This window comes from Scyliorhinus canicula, chromosome 26 (assembly GCF_902713615.1).
Source record: "Scyliorhinus canicula chromosome 26, sScyCan1.1, whole genome shotgun sequence".
In the NCBI taxonomy this organism is placed as follows: domain Eukaryota; kingdom Metazoa; phylum Chordata; class Chondrichthyes; order Carcharhiniformes; family Scyliorhinidae; genus Scyliorhinus; species Scyliorhinus canicula.
The window spans coordinates 2,753,164-2,776,758 of NC_052171.1; the positions used below are offsets into that span (position 1 = coordinate 2,753,164).

The 23,595-nt window shown below is 43.7% G+C and overlaps 1 protein-coding gene across 7 annotated transcripts in view; it reads left to right on the forward strand.

Moving 5' to 3' along the window:
- The window catches only part of polm (polymerase (DNA directed), mu), a 215,384-nt gene that overhangs the window by 175,514 nt on the left and 16,275 nt on the right, over window positions 1-23,595 (forward strand). For 4 of the 7 annotated variants that reach the window (XR_005458799.1, XM_038785448.1, XM_038785450.1 and 1 more), the window contains 8 exons: window positions 608-788; window positions 3,536-3,634; window positions 4,959-5,129; window positions 5,273-5,344; window positions 7,536-7,656; window positions 10,740-10,872; window positions 13,908-14,010; window positions 21,325-21,654. Coding sequence is in view for 6 of the 7 variants with exons in the window: in XM_038785448.1 (XP_038641376.1) it covers window positions 608-788; window positions 3,536-3,634; window positions 4,959-5,129; window positions 5,273-5,344; window positions 7,536-7,656; window positions 10,740-10,872; window positions 13,908-14,010; window positions 21,325-21,654 (1,210 nt within the window). In the remaining variant the exon portion in view is untranslated. The remainder of the gene's footprint in view (window positions 1-607; window positions 789-3,535; window positions 3,635-4,958; window positions 5,130-5,272; window positions 5,345-7,535; window positions 7,657-10,739; window positions 10,873-13,907; window positions 14,011-21,324; window positions 21,655-23,595) is intronic. The other 3 variants (XM_038785446.1, XM_038785451.1, XM_038785447.1) reach the window with 3 other exon arrangements.

Below are 23,595 nucleotides of genomic sequence, written 5' to 3' on the forward strand. Positions count from 1 at the left end.
CATTGTTTAGCTCTCTTAATACCTGCTCAAGTTAAGCTAGTGAACTGCTGAGCCGTACAAAACAGGAGCGTATCTGGTGAATCTGTGGTTTATGTTGAGTTGGTTGATAGAGCAGCAGTAGGAATTTTACAATGTCATTTTGCTGCAAATGTGTCTAGGAACCCATTGGCTGAGGTTATGTTAGAGGTTGGATTCAAATGGTGCTGAATAGTTTGCCAACACTTGTTAAGAGTCACTCGGTCAAGCTACCAGAAACCATTTTGTTTTTACAAACGTTTTTCGGACAGTTATGATTTTAGAAAACTCTTGACTTTGCATCGAGAAGCTTTGTTTCATTTTTGCTCAGACCAGCAAGATAATTTGTTCCCAGAGTCTTTAATGAAAACAGTTCAAGCAGTTTATTTTTGCTCAGACGTAAAATAGAAAAAAACTGCAAGTATACCTGGGTTTGCCAATCAGAGAAAAATTAGTTACTCTTTGAAATATTGGCAGTTATTGATATCTAGTTCTTGCTCCACGTTGTGTCTTAGACACTGAACATGGCAAAATTGTCCCATCGTTTGGAACTAAGTTTAAATTTGTTCAAGTTTACTGTTTCTCTTTTCAGTGAATCTGTTACACATGTTGTGTCTGAGAATAACTCTGGAGATGAAGTGTTGGAATTGCTGGAGAAACAGAATGGAATTTGCAGAACTGAATTCAAAGCAGCCTTGGTAGATATCACTTGGTTCACTGAGAGCATGGGAGCAGGCAAACCCTTGCAACTGGAAAATCGCCATCGGCTTCAGGTATTTTACTGCAGATCTTGTGAGAGAGTGCTCTTGATAAATAAGTGCAGTTTTTCTCTTGGGGTGGGGGGTGGTGGGGGGGGGGGAGTGGAATATCTAAGAACTCATCTGAAATGTCATTGATTTGTGCTGTGGTCCTGTGCCAGACAGGGAGCCATGAGATTTTATTCCTGGTCCACACTGACTAATGTTAATTGGACAGTAATTGGGTGCCAAAATTGCTTTCTGCCCTTGGAAAATATCCGTGCCTATGAATGACTTAATGGCAAGGTTGTCTGCCTGTGATTTCTCCCTTCTGTTGTAAAATAATTTGCTGACACTCCCTGTGGACCCATAGCTGCACCTTTAGGAGAGAAAGTGGAGAAAAAATTGTGCGACTAAGGGAAAGTCAAATACATAAAGAATTAGAAAAATCCAATAATCAGAATCCGAAAAGTCAGAGTTTTGTGTAATTTAAATATCTACAACCATTTGAAATGCTAAACATATATTCAGAAGAGCGCTATTAAATATTTGCAGGTCACATCAATGTGATACACTGCATGGTGTTTTCTGAAATTATAAATTCATTCCTTTCCCAGTAACTTTGAGCAGAGATGTCTCTTGGCTTGTGAGATCCATTGCAATATTTCGGGATCATAAGAAATTGGAGCAGGTGTCGACCATTTGCCCCATTGAGTCTGCTCTTTGTGACAACTGGAAGACTTCATGAATATTGAATTCGAAGTATTGGGCAATTTAAAGGTTAAAAACCTGGGGTTCGAGTGTGTTTGACTGCAGTGGTCATGCTTTTGCAGGGCCTGGGTACTTTTAGCAGCTGGAAGGTGAAATTGACAAAAGAATACGGTTTACAAAAGAATACGGTCGAGACTAATGAACTGTGGTTTGACTGGGAAGGTCCCAGGGGGAGTTAATGAGCTTTGCAGCCTGCAGAGATAACTTGTTTTTCTGCTTGAGGAGATGAATTCATTGCTAGCTGGAATTGCGAGAGACATTTTGCGAAGCTTTCGAGAGGCAGCTTTTTGGAGAAGCTTTGGAGGGAGGAGTTGAATTCTGATCTACCCAAAGCTGAATCCACAATTCTCCCACAGTAAGATATATTGAGCGTTGAATGTTTCTTTTCTGTTGTTTAATGGGAAATTGAGTAGTAGTGTTAAATTGTAAGCTGTTCTTTTTGGGTGAGAAGTTATAGTTTTGTTTTAAAAATACCAAAGCCCTATTCATGCAATTACTCCTGGAGTGAATTATTATTCTTTGCGCAGTCTTCCAAGTAAACTAAAATATTGGGGTTTCGTTTCAGTTTCCTAGCCAATGGCAGTGTCTGGTCTGGGTCTATTATATCTGCCAATCAGTGAGATCATGGCTGATCTGGTTGTGACCTTAACTCCGCTTTCCTGTATGTTCCCCATAAACCTTAACTACCTTATCAATCAATAATTTGTCGAACTCAGGTTTGAATATATTCAATAACTCGGCCTCCTTTGCTCTGGGGTTGACTGCTCCAAATGTTAACAACCCTCAAAAGTAGAAATTCCTCCTCATCTCCACCTTTAAGTGGGAGCCCCCTTATTTTTAAACTGTGTATCATTCTAGATTCTCCCATGAGGAGGAACATTCAGCATCGACTCTGTCAAGCCCCCTCAGAAACTTGCAAATTTCATCAGATCACCTTTCATTCTTCTAAACTCCAATGAGTATCGACCCTACCTGCTCATAAGACAACCCATCATCATGGGCTGGTTTAGCACTGTGGGCTAAATGGCTGGCTTGCCAAGCAGAACAATTCAGGTTCAATTCCCATACTGACCTCCCCGAACAGGTGCCAGAATATGGCTACTAGGGGCTTTTCACAGTAACTTCATTGAAGCCTACTTGTGACAATAAGCGATTATTATTATCTCAGCAGTCAACTTTGTAAAACATTGCTAAATGTTTTCTAATGCAAGTATATCCTTCCTAAGTGTGGAAACCAAAACTGTAGATATGGGGCATTCTCACCAATGCCCTGTAGCAATACTTCCTTCCATAAATACACCATCCCTGTTTCAATAAAGGCCAACATTCCTTTTGCCTTGTTGCTTGCTTGCTTCCTGTATCTGCATACTAATCTTTTGAGTCTCCAAATAGTGACTGAGACATACAGATGGGCAGTGTTCCAAATGCAGGACATGCAAAATTGTTATGTTTTAAAATGAGTCTTCCAACTTATGGTCAATCATCAAGTTTTTGATACGGATGATGTGATTGAACTAATTCATATTGGATCCAGGATTGTGTGATCTGCAACTTAAATCTGTTGAAAATCAGTTTTCACAACTTGACACGAGTGGTGGAACCAAGTCTTGGGGATGCTGAATGTGAGCTGTGATATTGCTGAAGTCGAAACAAATAGACAGCTTGCAAATTAAAACAACTGGTCAGCTTCAAACCACTTGTCTGCCAAAAGCCGCTCAAAAGGACGGTTAACTGCGGTCACGTTGGAAAAATCTCTTCAGTGTTCCTTAGTCTGCGTTTCCTGGTGAACATGCCTCGCTGAGGAGGCAAATTTCTAATTTTGCACAAAGTGTTTCCAGTCTGTTATCAAAGGCATGTCATTGTAAAGCTATCTCAGTCACAGGGAGACCACACTTAGTAACTGTTGCATCATTAATTAATGGCTGCTTTGATTCTCATTTGTTGGAGTAATAAGGTGTTCTTGTACTTGATTGACATTTGTCAAAACACTTCCCACGTATATTTGATTTTAGGTCAAGAGAGTTGCTGCTGCTGGTACCATTGCGGTTCCTGTTTCATCACACGCCTGTCAAAGGAGAACCACACTGAACAATAGGAACAGATTATTTACGGTAATAACCTTAGACAGCCCTCCTTTAAGTTCCCCAAATCTCAAGAATACATTCTAATGATTATTATGAAAGATGTAGGGCGGGATTCTCCCGCAAATGGCCTGATGGCCCGATGCCGGCGCCAAGAGCGGCGCGAACCACTCCAGCGTTGGGGCGCCCGGAAGTTGCAAAATCCTCCGTACTTCCGGGGGCTAGGCCGGTGCTGGCGGGATTGTCGCTGTGCCAATCGGCGCTGAAGGGCCGGTGCGAGTTGGCGCATGCACGGAACTGCTGGCATATTCATGCACGTAGGTTTCTTCCCCGCGCCGGCCATGGCGGAGCCCTACAGAGGCCGGCATGGAGGGAAAGAGTGCCCCCAATGGCACAGGCCCGCCCGCAGATGGGTAGGCCCTGATTGCTGGCCAGGCCACCGTGCCCCCCCCCCCCCCCCCCCCCCCCCCCCCGAGGACTCTGGCAGACTGTCTCCCAGCCAGGTTATGCCGTGATGGACCATGTCCATTTCAGGAAAACGTGCGGCCGCACGTCCCATCAGGGCCCAGAGAATTGCCGGGGGAGGCGCTGTCAATGGCCCCCGACTAGTGTGGCATGAACTCCGCCCCCGCCCGAAAGCCAGCAGAGCGGGATTCCCCCCCCCCCCCCCCCCGGTGATTCTCCGACTCAGCAGGGGTTCTGAGAATCCCGCCCGTAGAGTTGAGGATGGCACGGTGGTGCAGTGGTTAGCACTGCAGCTTACGACGCTGAGGACCCGGGTTCGACCCAAAGATGGGCAGGTTGGATTGGCCATGCTAAATTGTCCCTTAATTAGAAAAAAACCCTCTAAATTTAAAAAAAATGAAAGATGTGGAGTTGAGACCCTCTGTCATGCCCAGACTGATGACCTCTTGTGCCTCGAGCTGAGGTGAGAGGCATAATCGGTTCTATTTACTGCATATATTCACTACCTGATGAGCGTGTTGGAAAATGCATTTATGGAGAAGTCAGTTGAGAACAGGGTTGGGACATGACTGTGAGGACTTGCACCATTCTATACTCTGCTGACACATGCTGTCTGGTCTCAGATGTGATGAATGGATACTTCAGTAGGAGAGAAAAAAGAACATTCCTGGCTTAAGGCTCAAAATGTATGAAAAGCAAGATAGGATAATTGTGATTATTTTAAAAATCTATGTAAAGCAAGATACAATAATTGTGATTATTTTTAAAATTTTGAAGAAGAGTTTGTAGTGTTTACAATTAATGGCAAGTGGGTCTCTTGAAATGCATACACCAAACTGGACTGATCCAAATACATTAAGTTGAGATTACTTGTCTTGATTTTGCCTAGGATGCATTGAAAATACTGGCTGAAAATGCAGAGTTATCTGAGAATGAGGGACGGTATCTGGCATTCACCAGAGCATCTTCTGTTCTAAAGTCATTGCCATATAATGTGACCAAAATGGATGACCTCAAAGGGATTCCCAATCTTGGCGACCATTCTAGAAAGGTGATTGAGGTAATAGCATGACACGTTTTTACTGCAGACTGAAGCTTTCTCTTGGGTAACCATGAGAACATCGTTTATTACATACTGCTGGGTTTATGTTATTGATATTGATGCAGCACTTTAAATTAAAAACATGAGTTTCCTTGTTGCAGGAAATCCTTGAAGGTGGAACCTGCAATGAAGTTCAGAATTTGATCCAAAATGAGAGATACCAAACACTAATGGTAAGCGGTCGTGTCAGGTGAATTTTGCTGAACATGTGAAATGAACTGAAAAGTTGACGTGGCAGGATTCAAACTTAGTGTCAGAAAATGGATGAGGGAATCTGCTGAACCTGACCATAGTGGAAAGTGATTGTCTTCTATCAAAGTAATGGTAACAAACAATTTCCATGCTACATGAACCTATTGGATGTAATCTCAAGAAGTATTGCCAATTTCGGTCTGAGCAATGGAGCTTGTGTTATTTAAAATATTTGATGCTGAGTTAGACAGATTTTTAATCAACAATGGAGTCAATATTTATGGGGCAGGTGGTCAAGAAAGTGGAGTTGAGGCTGCAAACTTGCAAATCAGGCCTGCTATGTTTTCTTCCAAGTCATTTATATATCTTACAAAGAGCAGATGTCCCAGAACTGATCCCTGCAGAACACCACTAGTTACACCTCCATTCGGAAACACACCCTTCCACTGTTACTCTCTGTCTTCTAATGGCCAAGCCAGTTCTGGATTAATCCAGCTAGTTCATGGCTGACCCCACACCGTGTACCTTCCCGGTGCCAGCGGAAGCGATGCTGTCACCATGGTCCTCAGGCTGGACCTTTTACAGGACTCCTCCTCCATCTTCACCCACTCTAACTTCTCTCCTTCCCACCACCGTCTCACCTTCTCCACATTCGCTGCCCAGTAATAGTGCAGCAGGTTTGGTAGCGCCAAACCTGCTGCACTTTCTGCCTCTGTTACAGGCCCCTCTTTACCCTTGGTACCTTCCCCGCCCATATAAACTCCCAGATCGCTGCATCAATTTCCAGAAAAAGGCCTTGGGGATAAAGATCAGGATGGTCTGGAGTACAAATAGGAACCTTGGCAACACATTCATCTTAACCTCCTGGACCCTCCGCACCAGTGTCAGTTTCAGCGTATCCCACCTCCTAAAATACCCCGAACCTCCTCCACCAACGTTGTCAGGTTCCACTTGCGCATTGTCGACAACTCCCCTATCACCTGGACCCCAGATACATGAACCTGTCCCTGGCTATCCTAATAGCGACACCCCCAGATTGGCTCCCTGATCCACCGCATTCACCGGAAACACTTATCTCTTTCCGATATTGAACTTCTAACCCAAGAAGGCCCCGAACCTCTCCAGTATGCCCATAATCTCCCCATACTCTCCAGCAGGTCGACGCGAACAGCAACAGGTCGTCTGCGTACAGCGACACCTAGTGTTCCTGACTCCCCGCATGTGTCTCCTCAAGAAAACCACATCCGCCTTCAAACTCTTTAGTTGGGCAAATACCCTGGACCTTTTTAACTGGCCCATTAAACTCCCTCACATTCCATGTAACCAACCTGATTGGGTGTTTGATAGGACTTCATTAATTGAGGCCCAGGAGGCAAATCCAGAGATGCGTAGATGAGGACAGTCAGCTCTCTCAGAAGTTGAGGCTGAGGGGGTTCCAGAGTGCTATTGCATTAAGATGCGAGTTCTGATGAGCAAGTAGAGACATCCTCAAGACCTGCGGACGAAGAATGGACGGTTGTTCATCAGATGATGGTCCTGCCCAAATATCGCAGGGAAGTCCATGAGATACCAGTGGCAGGACATGTAGGAGTTAGGAAATCCCGGGCATCAATCAACAGGCATTTTTCCTGGCCACGACAGCATGAGGATGTAATGCAATTCTGTACGACCTGTCATACCTGTCAGGTAATAGATAAACCACAACATGTGACTAAACCAGCAACTTTAATACTCATACCAGTGTTTGAAGAACCATTTAGTTGGGTACTAATAGATTGCGTAGGACTGATGCCTAAAACGAAGGCAGGACATCAGTACATTCTTTTGGTAATTGTGGAAACGCTGACAGTTTTTCACACGCTTTGGCCTACCCTTAGACCCAGGGTTCTAACTTCATGTCTAAAATTTTCCAGGACATAATTTGTAGTTTGGGTATCAAACAGTTAAAATCAATCACCCATCATAAACCACACACTAGCCCAGGGTGTAGTAGCACTGTGTTTAACTAGTCTCTCTCTCTCCTGGAGAGATATGCCTATTACCCTTTTAGACTGTAGCTAATTACTTTTATTTGAAAGTAGCAATACTTTTCAGTAGAACTATCCTTCTGCTTGTGTTTCTATAAACAGTGGGTCAGTAACTGGTATGTCATCCTTTTTACTGGTTTCGTAGAAATTTACAAGTATCTTTGGAGTTGGTGTGAAGACAGCTGATAAGTGGTTCAGAGAGGGGCTGCGAACACTGAATGAACTGAGAGCATCAAAAATAAAATTTACAAAGCAACAGGAAGCAGGTAATGAAGTTTTGGACAAGAGCTAAGGATAATTTAACATGCTGCCTTTTAGGGCTTGCGTTTCTCAAGGTCAGAAGGGAAGAAAAAGTTAATTTAACCCAAAGGGGCTGGTTTAGCTCACTGAGCTAAATCGTTGGCTTTTAAAGCAGACCAAGCAGGCCAGCAGCATGGTTCGATTCCCGTACCAACCTCCCCAGACAGGCGCCGGAATGTGGCGACTAGGGACTTTTCACAGTAACTTCATTGAAGTCTACTCGTGACAATAAGCCATTTTCATTTTCATTTCATTTCATTTCATTTCAATTGGGAGATTTGATAAGTTAATTCTCCTGCAACACATTTTACTGAATTTAAGTTTTTCACTTGTGAATTATTTCTATTTTATTGCACCTGTCATTTGAGATCATGGCACATTTTGTCTTCTCACCTAATTTTTACATTTTTACTCTTTCTCGGAATGAGTGGCCTTTGTGAGAATACAGTTGAGTGGATACCAACAGTGCTTTGTTAGCCTATGTCTAGTCTTAAACTTAAATGTGAGTGTTAGTTTGCCATTATTTGTCACAGCCATCATTATTATTCTCTTGTTCACAAATTTCACTGGGACGGAGTTGATCATGAACTTTCACTTTTAGATAGTGTCTTCAATCAATTGAAATTTTAAGGTGTTTTTCTGAGGGGGGGAAAAAAAACAGAAATTGACCAAATTGGAAGATTGTTTCTTTGAAATCATGTAAAAATTATGTCTTTGATGTAGATTTTGATTCACTTTTTGAAAGTGGGAGAGATGGTGCAAGCTAGTGGATCCTAAAGTTAACTGGAAATACTATCACCCACGTGGGATGGAGGAGTGGGGTGGGACACCTAGATGGGGTTACAGAAGTAAGTTTAAATGAGCTATGGAATTTATTGTCCAAAACCAGGATTTTTAAATAATAGCTTTATGGAATAGGGAACCATCAAATGTAATCAAGGACTAGGGTGATTGCAGCGACTTATTGTGGTGTCCTAAATATTATCACAATTAAATGTGACTAGCTGAGCATATCTGGTAATTGAAACGTGAAATATTCTGGCCTTGTATGTCTCTTGAACTGCACAAGATGAACCCTTTCACCTTGGACTATCAGTCATTTAACTAAATTGCCAGAGTCCCACTTACTTTGCATTCAGAGACTATTCTGAAAGAGGCAGCAACAATAACTACATTTTTGCAGAACGTTAAATTGGAAAATGTCCCAACTAAGGAATCCTGACCAAGAACTTTCAGTGTGGATCATTTCATATTTTGGAAGAGAGTTGTTATCAGCTGTTAAGTTTTGCCTGAATTTTTAGAGCTGCTTCATAGATGTTTAATTGGGCAGAATTGAGTCGGAGTCAAAGAAGGTGGCATTAGGAGGAATAAATAAAGCTTAATGAAGGTTTCAAGAAACGTCTTAAGAGGACAGAGATTCGAGGCAGAGAGGTTCAAGAAGGGTTTCCTGACACAGGGTCCAGATATCTGAAGCCATAAATAGCAATGATGTAGCAAAGGGAGTGGGGAATGCACAAGAGATCAGAATGCAAAGTCCTCAGAGGACGGGGTCAGAGATAGAAAGTGTCATGGTTATGAAAGATTGAAACACAAATTATAAATTCAAGAGGGTGGGGGATTTGAGTTTTGAAGTAAAGGTGGATAAAGGCATGTAACAAAATTCTGCAATATTGCGTGCTTTACCACAATAATGAGAATGCTCTGTAATGAAACTGTAACCTTTGATGCTGCCAAGCAACCATATAGGTTAGTAGCATTTAAAAAATCTGTTTATGGGATATGGGCGTCGCAGGCTATGTGATAGAAATTGGATTTCTAGTTAGCTGTAGATGATATAGGTAAAAGGTTTAATTGAGAATTCACTAAGAATAATTAACTAAATCATATTAACCATGAGAGTAAGGGAAGCCGACTAGCTGGGTACATTTTGCAAGTTGTCTGAGACTTTCTTAAGTTTATAAGAACAGTGACGTCAATTGGCAAAAAGGCCCCATTGTGTGAAAGAATGGGCGGTTCCATTCTATGGTAACAACAAGTCTAGGGTGATAAGTCCTGGCAAACAAAGTGTTTTTCTCAAGCGATGGAATGGGAAATTCACACCAATATCACACCAATATATTTAAATACATATCTCTCTTAAATTGACGGACAGTTTGGCCGAATTGAGTGAATTTAAATTAATTAAAGCCAATCACAGCTGGAAAGAAGGCGAGATAAAGATAATAATCTCCTTAAGAATCACTTGTCGGGATAGAAAACTCCATTCCAGAATCAATCTATCTCTTTTTGAAACTTATTTTCTTTGCTTGCTTTTGCTAAATCTCCATCTTTCTTTTGTTTAAATCACTCAGTCATTTTATGCTGTGTATTATGATTTGAAGAATAACCACTATTTGTAATTGAATGAAAACTCAACTACTGTATTCGCTGAAGACAATCAATCTGACCTAATTTTGTATTGACAAATAAAGTTTACCAGTGGCACAAGCTGACAAATAAAGTTCAACTGATCTTTGCCAAAAAGCACAGACTTGACTTCTGTTATTTGGGAACTAAGAAGAGATAACGGATATCTAGGGTTCTGAATAGACACAGATCCACCACTGTGCCAGCATTTATTGCACATACCTAATGTCCTTGGAAGGGGCAGTTAAGAGTTCACCACATGACGGTGGTTTTGAGTCACATGTAGGCCAGACCAGGTAAAGCCAGCAGGTTTCCTTCCCGAAAGGACATTTGTGAACCAGATGGGTTTTTATGACAGTTGACAATGGTTTCATTGTCATCTGGACTTTTAATTCCAGATTTTTATTGAATTCAAATTTCACCATCTGTAGTGGCGAGATTTTAACCTCAATCCCCAGAGCATTACTCTAGGTTTCTGGTTTACTAGTCCAGCGACAATACCACTATGCCACCTCCTCCACCCCAAAAAGTCTTGTTGCATGAAGGTCTTTCTGGTTTTGCTTGAAGAAAACTTGAACTAAATGTCATTTAAACATACTTTGAACTCCCAGTTTTAGAACTGAAGATCCCTTTTTTTTTACAGGCCTGCTCTATTATGAAGACCTTATCCTACCAGTTACAAAGGTGGAGGCGGATTTGATCCAGCAAATTATTGAAGAAGCTGTACACCGATTTCTACCGTCTGCAGTTATAACATTAACTGGTGGCTTTCGAAGGTTAGAGCACAAGATCCCTATATATATTTTGTTTTGTTAACCTCAGCTATTATTTATGTTAGCAGAGGGGGGTGAATTCATTCACAGAGGGTTGGCGAGACTGGGTCGTTCAGTATGTTCAAGGCTGAGATAGATAGACAGGTTTTTAATCGGGGAATCAAGGGTTAAGGGAATAAGGTGGGAAAGTGAATTTGAGGATTATTATCTGGGGTGGCCGAGTGGCACAGTGGTTAACACTGCTGCCTCACAGCTCCAGCGACCTTGGTTCAATTCCAGCCTTGGATGACTTTCTGTGTGGAGTTTGCACCTTCTCCCTGTATCTGCATGGGTTTCCTCTGGGTACTCCGGTTTCCTCCCACAGTCCAAAGATATGTAGTTGGGTGGATTGCCATTAGTGTCCAAAAGGTTAGAGATTGTTACTGGGTTACGGGCATAGGGTGGAGGTGTGGGCTTAAGTAGGGTGCTCATTCCAAGGATGGTGCAGATTCGATGAGCCAAGTGACCTCCTTCTGCACTGTAGGGATTCTATGATTATACCAGATCACTTATGATCCCATTGAATGGCAGAGCAGACGCGATGGGCCAAACAGCCTACTTTTCTTATGGTCTGAGCCTGAAACTACCTGAAAAGAAAAAATTGAACCTTTTTATCATTGTGAAAGCCAAGAGAAAGGCCCTTCAAGGACCAGATAAATCAAGAACTGTAATTGGATTCTTGCAAGGTGTGGTATTTTTTTTTTATATAGTGTACCCAATTACTTTTTTTCATATTAAGGGGCAATTTAGCATGGCCAATCCACCTACCCTGCACATCTTTGGGTTGGAGGGGCGAAACCCACTCAAGTGCTGGGAGAATGTGCAAACTCCACACTGACAGTGACCCAGAGCCGGGATCGAACCTGGGACCTCAGTGCCGTGAGGCAGCAATGCTAACCACTGCACCACCGTGCTGCTCCCCTTTGTTTGATTTCTTGCCCACCATCATTCCATTTGCTCCTGTCAGACAAATTCTGCCTTTCAATCTCTCATCTTTTACACTATCACAGACCTTCCTTTGTCCTTGACGCATTCACCCCTTGCTCAAAACGTAACTTTCTCGACCTTGGTGCCATTAGTGGAGGAGTTTGACTTGCCGGGAGGGAACGGGTTTCGGTATCTTCAAGTGCGGGACTTTGTACGGAGACAGGTCCCAAGCTTTCTTTGCCTGCCCCTGAGAGGACTACAGGATAAAGTGCTGTCAAAAACAGGGGTTGGGTTTTTCAGGAGATGGCAACCATTCCTAGATCTCCTGGCAGAACGGTAAAGACAAAAGGTCAGCAGCAGCAGCAACCCGGCGGGGGGGGAGGGGGTTGACTTTTTGTTTTGGGTTGAATATCTGTTTTTTTGCCAATGACTGGCCTGAATTTATTGTTTCTCTTTTGTATTGGGGGGGGGGGGGTTCTGTTCTTTTTGTTCTTAGAATTTTCTGTTATTGTTTTCTTTTTTGTGAAAATGCGAAAATTTGAATTAAAATTATTTTTTAAAAAAACAGGGGTTGGAGGTGGGAAGGTTTCGGGCATATACAGGGAATTGTTAGAATGGGAAGGGCCCCAATCAGAGGGGTGAAGAGGAAGTGGGAAGAGGATTTGAGAGGGGAGCTGGAAACTGAACTGTGGGGAAAAAGCCTTGAAAAGGGTAAATGCATCCTTGTCCTGTGCTCGACCCAGCTTGATTCAGTTCAAGGTGGTCCACATAATGGTAGCCCGGATGAGTAGGTTCTTTGAGGAGGTGGAGGACAGATGTGGGCGGTATAGGGGTAGCCCGGCTAACCATGTTGATATGTTTTGGGCATGTCTGAAACTGAGGGAATTCTGGCAGAAGTTTTCAGATGTTATGTCAGAAGTCCTGGAAGGTAGGGTAACTCCAAGTCCAGAATTAGCAATGTTTGGGGTGTCGGAAAATCCGGGGGCAAAGAGGGGGGAGGGAGGCCAATATTTTGGCCTTCTCCTCCCTGGTGGCCCGGAGACGGATCTTGCTGAGCTGGAGGGACCAGGAGCCCCCAAAATCAGAAGTGTGGGTCAGCGATAGGGTCGAGTTTCTCAGTCTGGAGAAAATCAAGTTTGCTTTAAGAGGATCAATACAGGGATTCGCCTGGAGTTGGCAGCCGTTCATCGATTTCTTTAACAAAAACTGAACGTCAGCAGTAAGGGGGGAAAGGGAAAAAGGGGGGTGGTGGGGGGAGGAAAATAGGAAACATGATAATGTTAAATAAGGACAGGGAATTTAGTAAATGGGTAATTGGGGATAGGGCGGGAGAAGTGCGGTACGTGGTCTATTGTGTGTTATTTGAGGGGGCAATTTGTGCATCGACCCGCACAGTTGTTTTAGAAATGTCAATATGTTAAATAGTGAAAATTACAAATGCTTCAATAAAATATTTTTTTAAAAGCCTAACTTTCTAACGGCTCCAACTTTTGTGATGAAAGGTCAACGTTAACTCCATCTCTCTCCCTCTACAAATGCTACCTGACCTGCAGACCATTTCTTGCATTTTCTGTTTATAATTCAGATTTCCAGCATCTGGAGTATTCTGCTTTTTGATTGCTGTATTACAATGTGTGATTCTTTATTAAAACACCCAATGCCTGGGGTGGCACAGTGGCGCAGTGACTACAGAGTTAATAACTTCCCAAACAACATCCATAAGTTAAACCCTTTTTAGATAAAGGCAGTAGGTTTAAATTCTCTGCAGAAACATTGATGAAATCATCAATGATCTGGAGACTTTCTTTAGCTTGTGGAGAGAAAGATCATTTTACACATCTGCTTGCTTTGACTGCAGCTCACCAACTCTGAAAACAAAACCAAAAACACACTTCAGCTCCCAGCTCAAAACAAAAGTGAAAGACAGACAGCCCAGCTCCACCCACACACTGACATCACTGCAGCTAATTGATAAACACCCATTTCTTAAAGATACACTCTCATGACAGAAGAGATGGTCCCATTTCTATTGAAGTGCCGTTTTTTCATTCATCGACCATTTTGTTCTTCAGAGGGAAGGAGTATGGCCATGATGTTGACTTTCTCATAACTCATCGAGAGGAGGGCAGGGAAGAGGGTCTTATTTCCAAAGTGATTAGTTGGATGACTGCCCAGGTATGATTTATATATCGTATTATGTCTTGGAGATTGCCAGAATTAATATTTTAGACTTTTGTATCTCTCCAACTCAAAACTGATCTGAAATATGCAAGTCACATTTATGTTAACATATTTTTATGATTTTCACAGTAAATTCATTGCAGTGTTAATATAAGCCTATTGTGACACTCAAAGATTATTATTATGAGGAGTGACTTCAGAACTGGCTCAGTTTATATCGTGAGTGAGAGCAAGCTATTCAGATGGACAAAGAAGCAGTGATGTTGGAAGATCGCGGTGTGCTTAATCATATTACAGGCTTCAGAGTATCCTTCAAGATAATCGTACATGTTTCCTTTTTGCATCGTCTATGCGCACCACATTTCTGTTTCACCCCACTGTCAGGATGCTCCATTACGCCGGCTGGTCAATGGGGTTACCCATTGTGGGGAAGCCCCATGCCTTCAGGAAACCCCCGGGCAAAACGGAGAATCCCGATGGTGGAGAATTCGGCCCTGTGTGTCCTTAATTGCCAACAGAAAATACTTGCTGACCCAGCCCCTCTGCAATTAGGTTTCTATTTACTCTTATGACCACAGCAGGTGTTAATTGCTGAGCAAACCAAATCCCAGCGAAACTTGGCTCATTTTTTTTTGTATCCTGCAAATGAAAAGAAACATACAGATCTCCGTAGTAAGACGTCCAGTCTGGATTGTATGGTGGCGCAGTGGTTAGCACTGCTGCCTCACGGTGCCGAGGCCCCAGATTCGATTCCACCCCTGGGTCACTGTCCTTGTGGAGTTTGCAAATTCTCCCCGTGTTTACGTGGGTTTCGCCCCAATAACCCAAAGTTGTGCAGGGTAGGTCGATTGGCCCTTAATTGCAAAAAATGAATTGGGTACTCTACATTTATTTAAAAAAAGAAAGAAGTCCAGTCACACTTTAGGGATTTTAAAATTAAAAGTAAAAGTTTTATGAACACGAAGTAAAGAAAACGTCACACAAGTTACACAGTTAAAATTAGTCTTAACAAACCATTCCTCCCAATCCTCCCAAAAGACTCCCGACTTGGTCAGAGAACCAAGGCATCGCTCCCTTATACATATTTAACTATAAAAATTTATTTCCCAAGGTAAAGATGCTGTGCTTTAATATGGTGTACCATATGACTTCTCAAAACCACTTCCCACTCTGCTGTAGAAATCAAGGAAACTTTCTGACTTGACTGAATGGCTGATTCAAACTACAGAGCCTGGAGATATTTTCAGAAGATCTTCACCACACTGCCAAAAACAAATCCTCTCCAGGTTGCTCCTTAAACATCATTTTCCCTTCCATCTATGATTCCATTGCATTTCTTTGAACTCCGCTTTTCCAAAACATCAAAATCGTTCATGTTTCTATTTTGTCTCTGCTTTCGGGTCAATAAAATGTAATCTAACCTGTTCTGTTTACCCATTGGAGATTGCAAAATTTTTCTTGTCACCTCTGACTTCCCTTTCAAAGAAACTCTGAATTTATCTAAAAATGCAAATGTTAGATCTAATTTATTTACTTGTACCTCAAACCCATCATAAAATCTCATTACAAATGTGCAACCTTGACACCTGTATCCTTTCATGTCTTAAACACCCCAGATAACCTGTCTTCTGTAACCGCACCCCAGATTAGATAGATAGATAGAGAAATACAGCACAGAACAGGCCCTTCGGCCCACGATGTTGCGCCGAACTTTTGTCCTAGGTTAATCATAGAATTTTGGACAATTTGTCATGGCCAATCCACCCAACCTGCACATCTTTGGACTGTGGGAGGAAACCGGAGTACCCGGAGGAAACCCACGCAGTCACGGGGAGGATGTGCAGACTCCACACAGACAGTGACCCAAGTCGAAATCGAACTTGGGACCCTGGAGCTGTGAAGCAATTGTGCTATCCACAATGCTACCGTGCTGCCCTTAAGAAGTTAACCTACACTCCCTTATTCTACCCTAATCCAAGTACCTATCCAATAGCCGCTTGAAGGTCCATAAATTTTCCGACTCAACTACTACCACAGGCAGTGCATTCCATGCCCCCACTACTCTCTGGGTAAAGAACCTACCTCTGACATCCCCTCTATATCTTCCACCATTTATCTTAAATTTATGTCCCCTTGTAATGGTGTGTTCCACCCGGGGAAAAAGTCTCTGACTGTCTACTCTATCTATTCCCCTGATCATCTTATAAACCTCTATCAAGTCGCCCCTCATCCTTCTCCGTTCTAATGAGAAAAGGCCTAACACCCTCAATCTTTCCTCGTATGACCTACTCTCCATTCCAGGCAACATCCTGGTAAATCTCCTTTGCACCTTTTCCAAAGCTTCCACATCCTTCCTAAAATGAGGTGACCAGAACTGCACACAGTACTCCAAATGTGGCCTGACCAAGGTTTTGTACAGCTGCATCATCACCTCACGGCTCTTAAATTCAATCCCTCTGCTAATGAACGCTAGCACACCATAGGCCTTCTTCACAGCTCTATCCACTTGAGTGGCAACTTTCAAAGAACAATGAACATAGACCCCAAGATCTCTCTGCTCCTCCACATTGCCAAGAACCCTACCATTAACCCTGTATTCCGCATTCAGATTTGTCCTTCCAAAATGGACAACCTCACACTTGTCAGGGTTAAACTCCATCTGCCACTTCTCAGCCCAGCTCTGCATTCTATCTATGTCTCTTTGAAGCCGACAACAGCCCTCCTCACTATCCACAACTCCACCAATCTTCGTATCATCTGCAAATTTACTGACCCACCCTTCAACTCCCTCATCCAAGTCGTTAATGAAAATCACAAACAGCAGAGGACCCAGAACTGATCCCTGCGGTACGCCACTGATAACTGGGCTCCAGGCTGAATATTTGCCATCCACCACAACTCTGTCTTCTATCGGTTAGCCAGTTTGTTATCCAACTGGCCAAATTTCCCACTATCCCATGCCTCCTTACTTTCTGCATAAGCCTACCATGGGGAACCTTATCAAATGCCTTACTAAAATCCATGTACACTACATCCACTGCTTTACCTTCATCCACATGCTTGGTCACCTCCTCAAAGAATTCAATAAGACTTGTAAGGCAAGACCTACCCCTCACAAATCCGTGCTGACTATCCCTAATCAAGCAATGCCTTTCCAGATGCTCAGAAATCCTATCCCTCAGTACCCTTTCCATTACTTTGCCTACCACCGAAGTAAGACTAACTGGCCTGTAATTCCCAGGGTTATCCCTATTCCCTTTTTTGAACAGGGGCACGACATTCGCCACTCTCCAATCCTCTGGTACCACCCCTGTTGACAGCGAGGACGAAAAGATCATTGCCAACGGCTCTGCAATTTCATTTCTTGCTTCCCAGAGAATCCTTGGATATATCCCGTCAGGCCCGGGGGACTTGTCTATCCTCAAGTTTTTCAAAACGCGCAACACATCTTCCTTCCTGACAAGTATCTCCTCAAGCTTATCAGTCTGCTTCACGCTGTCCTCTCCAACAATATGGCCCCTCTCATTTGTAAATACTGAAGAAAAATACTTGTTCAAGACCTCTCCTATCTCTTCAGACTCAATACACAATCTCCCGCTACTGTCCTTAATCGGACCTACTCTCACTCTAGTCATTCTCATATTTCTCACGTATGTGTAAAAGGCCTTGGGGTTTTCCTTGATCCTACCCGCCAAAGATTTTTCATGCCCTCTCTTAGCTCTCCTAATCCCTTTCTTCAGTTCCCTCCTGGCTATCTTGTATCCCTCCAGCGCACTGTCTGAACCTTGTTTCTTCAGCCTTACATAAGTCTCCTTCTTCCTCTTAACAAGACATTCAACCTCTCTTGTCAACCATGGTTCCCTCACTCGACCATCTCTTCCCTGCCTGACAGGGACATACATATCAAAGACACGCAGTACCTGATCCTTGAACAAGTTCCACATTTCACTTGTGTCCTTCCCTGACAGCCTATGTTCCCAACTTCTGCACTTCAATTCTTGTCTGACAGCATTGTATTTACCCTTCCCCCAATTATAAACCTTGCCCTGTTGCTCGCACCTATCCCTCTCCATTACTAAAGTGAAAGTCAGAGAATTGTGGTCACTACCTCCAAAATGCTCCCCCACTAACAAATCTATCACCTGCCCTGGTTCATTACCAAGTACTAAATCCAATATGGCCTCCCCTCTGGTCGGACAATCTACATACTGTGTTAGAAAAGCTTCCTGGACACACTGCACAAACACTACCCCATCCAAACTATTTGATCTAAAGAGTTTCCACTCAATGTTTGGGAAGTTGAAGTCGCCCATGACTACTACCCTGTGACTTCTGCACCTTTCCAGAATCTGTTTCCCAATCTGTTCCTCCACATCTCTGCTGCTATTGGGGGGCCTATAGAACACTCCCAACAAGGTGACTGCTCCTTTCCTATTTCTAACTTCAACCCATATTACCTCAGTAGGCAGATCCCCCTCGAACTGCCTTTCTGCAGCTGTTATACTATCTCTAATTAACAATGCCACCCCCCCACCTCTTTTACCATCCTCCCTAATCTTGTTGAAACATCTATAACCAGGGACCTCCAACAACCATTTCTGCCCCTCTTCTATCCAAGTTTCCGTGATGGCCACCACATCGTAGTCCCAAGTACCGATCCATGCATTAAGTTCACCCACCTTATTCCTGATGCTTCTTGCATTAAAGTATACACACTTCAACCCATCTCCTTGCCTGCAAGTACTCTCCTTTGTCATTGTTACCTTCCCCACTGCATCACTACGTGCTTTGGCGTCCTGACTATCGTCTACCTTAGTTGCTGGACTACAGATCCGGTTCCCATTCCCCTGCCAAATTAGTTTAAACCCTCCCGAAGAGTACTAGAAAACCTCCCCCCCAGGATATTGGTGCCCCTCTGGTTCAGATGCAACCCGTCCTGCTTGTACAGGTCCCACCTTCCCCAGAATGCGCTCCAATTATCCAAATACCTGAAGCCCTCCCTCCTACACCATTCCTGCAGCCACGTGTTCAACTGCACTCTCTCCCTATTCCTAGCCTCGCTATCACGTGGCACCGGCAACAAACCAGAGATGACAACTCTGTCTGTCCTGGCCCTTAACTTCCAGCCTAACTCCCTAAACTTGTTTATTACCACCACACCCTTTTTCCTACCTACATCGTTGGTACCAATGTGCACCACGACTTCTGGCTGCTCACCCTCCCCCTTCAGGATCCTGAAGACACGATCAGAGACATCCCTGGCCCTGGCACCCGGGAGGCAACATACCTTTCGGGAGTCTCGCTCGCGACCACAGAATCTCCTATCTATTCCCCTAACCATTGAATCTCCTATTACTATTGCTTTTCTATGCTCCCCCCTTCCCTTCTGAGCCCCAGAGCCAGACTCAGTGCCAGAGACCTGGCCGCTGGGGCCTTCCCCCGGTAGGTCATCCCCCCCAACAGCATCCAAAACGGTATACTTGTTTTGAAGGGGAATGGCCACGAGGGATCCCTGCACTGTCTGCCTGTTAGTTTTCTTTCCCCTGACTGTAACCCAGCTACTCTTGTCCAGTACCTTTGGTGTGGCTACCTCCCTGTAACTCTTCTCTATGACCCCCTCTGCCTCCCGGATGATCCGAAGTTCATCCAGCTCCAGCTCCAGTACCTTAACACGGTCTCTGAGGAGCTGGAGTTGGGTGCACTTCCCGCAGGTATAGTCAGCGGGGACACCAGTGGTATCCCTCACCACCCACATCCTACAGGAGGAGCATGCAACTGCCCTAGCCTCCATCCCCTCTTACTTTACAGAATTAGCTGCCCTGTGGACCAACTGGACCTCCGCCCTCCGACTCTGCTCCCAGTCAGCTGTACTCTAAACTCCTGGTTCCCTTCACGCTCTTTGATAAATATAGGAAATTAAATGAAAGGAGTACCTTACTCCCTCCTCACCTAACTCCCTCAGTCACCAAACTCTCACTGTAGCACTCAAATGCCACAAGCTCAGCACTCAGTGCAAACAAAGTCTGCACTGTATCTAGCCCCTATTTATACTGTGACTCTAGCTTCTAAAAACTGGCCTAATGCAATTAACTAATTAACAAGCTCCAGCTGCAAGTAAGTCCAAGTAGAACCTTGTTTAAAGCTAATTCAAAATTCACCTTCTTATAGACCAAACAGCAACTTTTAAGTTAATTAACTAAATAAAAGAAATACTAGACTTTAAATAACCCTTATACTCCCTCAGTCACCAAACTCTCACTGTAGCACTCAAATGCCACAAGCTCAGCACTCAGTGCAAACAAAGTCTGCACTGTATCTAGCCCCTATTTATACTGTGACTCTAGCTTCTAAAAACTGGCCTAATGCAATTAACTAATTAACAAGCTCCAGCTGCAAGTAAGTCCAAGTAGAACCTTGTTTAAAGCTAATTCAAAATTCACCTTCTTATAGACCAAACAGCAACTTTTAAGTTAATTAACTAAATAAAAGAAATACTAGACTTTAAATAACCCTTATACTCCCTCAGTCACCAAACTCTCACTGTAGCACTCAAATGCCACAAGCTCAGCACTCAGTGCAAACAAAGTCTGCACTGTATCTAGCCCCTATTTATACTGTGACTCTAGCTTCTAAAAACTGGCCTAATGCAATTAACTAATTAACAAGCTCCAGCTGCAAGTAAGTCCAAGTAGAACCTTGTTTAAAGCTAATTCAAAATTCACCTTCTTATAGACCAAACAGCAACTTTTAAGTTAATTAACTAAATAAAAGAAATACTAGACTTTAAATAACCCTTATACTCCCTCAGTCACCAAACTCTCACTGTAGCACTCAAATGCCACAAGCTCAGCACTCAGTGCAATTTAATTTAATTTAATCATTTGCACCAATACACAGCCTTCTTTACAGAATAACCCAGTATTTCCCCAAAATATTAAGAAAAACATCCATTCTCATATTTTCCTTTCCTTTTAGCTGTTCTTTCCCTTGGTTACCCAAGGTCACATGAGCGTTTGGAATTTCATGGTGCCATAACCAGAAAACTAATAAACCCATTTTCAGAGTACCAACTTGGGCCTTAAAGGGACGCAAAATAATTTGTTGGCTTTTCCCAGCACGTAGGTCATCACAAGGTGAAGGCTTTGTAATTTTATTTGCTTAATCTAGTTCTTTCTAACAACAAGTTCCTTGCATTATGAATGTCTATCAACTTGCAAGACATTCTGATCCTTTCAGCTTTAAAAGAGGAGAGAAAAACTGTGGGAGAAGTAAAAATGAATTATTAAGTTTATTCTCCACTTGTTTTAGGGTATAATATTGTATGATGACACCATGGACAATAGTTATCATAAGTGGAAGAACAAAGAGTCTGAGATATTTGATCGCTTTGCAAAATGCTTTTCGATCTTCAAACTGCAGAAGATGGTTCACAATCTAGAACCTAGTGGAACATGCAGTCATGGCTCTTTGGCCACAAATGAGACAAGAGGAATTCGACTTGCTGGTCATGCAGGATCTTCTCAGCATTTAACTGCTTCTGCAGCAAAGGATAAGGACTGGAAGGCTGTGAGAGTGGATCTTGTTGTTGTACCCTTTGGCCAATATGCTTATGCCTTATTAGGATGGACAGGTTCACGGGTAAGTTTGATGAAGTGCAACAAGGCACCATGATTCTCAAATTAAAAAAAAAAAATCCAACTTGTATAGCTAATCAATTTGGAAACTGACAGTGCTGCTGAACATTTTGGATTAATCCACTTTTAAACTTGACAAAGCACTTAATTCAAAAGACTGCCTTTTCGCTTCACAGAGATAGATATTATCTATATTTCCAGTATTTTCAATTCCTTTCTGAAAGATGTATTATTGAGGAACCATGTATGATTTTATTTGTACAGTGCCTAATGGATATTATTAGTATTGGGTGGCATGGAGACACAGTGGTTAGCACTGCTGCCTCACAGCTCCAGGGATCTGGGTTCAATTCCTGTCTTGGGTTACTATCTGTATGGAGTTTGCACTTTCTCCCCGTGTCTGAGTGGGTTTCCTCTGGGTTTCTGGTTTCCTCGCACAGTCCAAAGGTGTGCAGTGTCCAAAAGGTTAGGTGGGGTTTCTGGGTAATGGGGATAGGGTGAAGGCATGGCCTGAAGTAGAGTGCTCCTTCTAGGGGCCAGTGCAGATCTGATGCGCTGAATGGCCTCCTGCACTGTAAATTATTTTTCTTTTGGAGTTTTTTATTTAACACAAATTTGTAACAGTTACGGAGAGAAAAATGGCCCTGTGCAAAGAGCCTTAACATAGTGAAAACGAACAGTGGGAAAGAATAAACATGTTAATAAGGCACTTCCCTTACCAGCTCTGTTTGCCCATGCCCTAGCCCGCCCCACCTCCAGCTCTCCCTGGTACCCCCTGCCCGTGGCGCCTGCCTGTCTCCCGTCCGAGCGCTCGGGCCCTACCCCCACACACCAGGGACCCATTAACCTAATTGTATCCCACCGTGCCCTTTCGAGTCCCGTAGCCAGCCCCTAGCCCATCCCCCTATCAGAGGCCCCGATCTCCCGCCAAAAGGTACCAAGTGCAGGGCCCCCTTTGCAGGGCCCCTCTCTTCTCTCTCTCTTCCCCCACCCCACACCACCTTGTTGCAATCCCCCCCAAAACACCCTAAACAGTGCGCCCTCCTGCCCCCAATCTCTGTCCAGGCTGAAAACAATCTTGGATAAAACATTATAGTACAAGATAGTTTAACAAACCGCTGCCACACAAAAGCTTTGAGAGCCCAGAGACCTTTAGTTCAAGTCCAGCTTCTTTTAATAAAAGTCCACACCTAATCAGAGCAAATTAGGTTAACAGACCGCCGCCACTGTACAGCACTGAAAGAACAAAGTGCCCATTAGTTCAAGTCCAGTTTCTTATTTAATAAAGGTCCAAACCTGTTCTGGTGCCTCAAAATAGTAGTGGAGTTCCTCAAACGTAACCCAGAGCTTTGCAGGATACAGCATTCCAAACCTCCTCCTTTTTGTAGAGGGCTACCTTTACCTTGGTGAATCCTGCACGCCTCTTGGCCAGCTCCGTTCCCAAGTCCTGGTAAATGCGCACCTCGCAGTTCTCCCATCTGCTGCTCCTCTCCGCCTTGGCCCATCGCAGCACACGTTCCCTGTCACTGAGCCGGTGAAAGCGGACCACCAAAGCCCTCGGTCGGTCGCCCGTCCTGGGTTTCCTTGCGGGGGATCTATGGGCCCCATCCAACTCCAGGGGTTGAGGGAAGGCCTCTGGTCCCATCAGCGCCTCAAGCATACCCGTCACGTATGCACCCACATCCGACCTCTCACAGCCCTCGGGGAGGCCAATGATCCTTAAATTCTGCCTCCTGGCTCTGTTCCCCAGCTCTTCAAGCTGCTCCTGCATCCTCCTCTGACGGGCGTTCAGCTCCTCCACCTCGTGCTCTGATGTACCATCGATTGCACGCGAGGCGAGTGATTTACCAAAGTCTGGCTTTAATTAACTAGAACACAGCTCTGTGATCGTCTACAGTGGAAAGGGACGATCGTCAGGCGTTTGAGCATTTATACCTCGTTAATA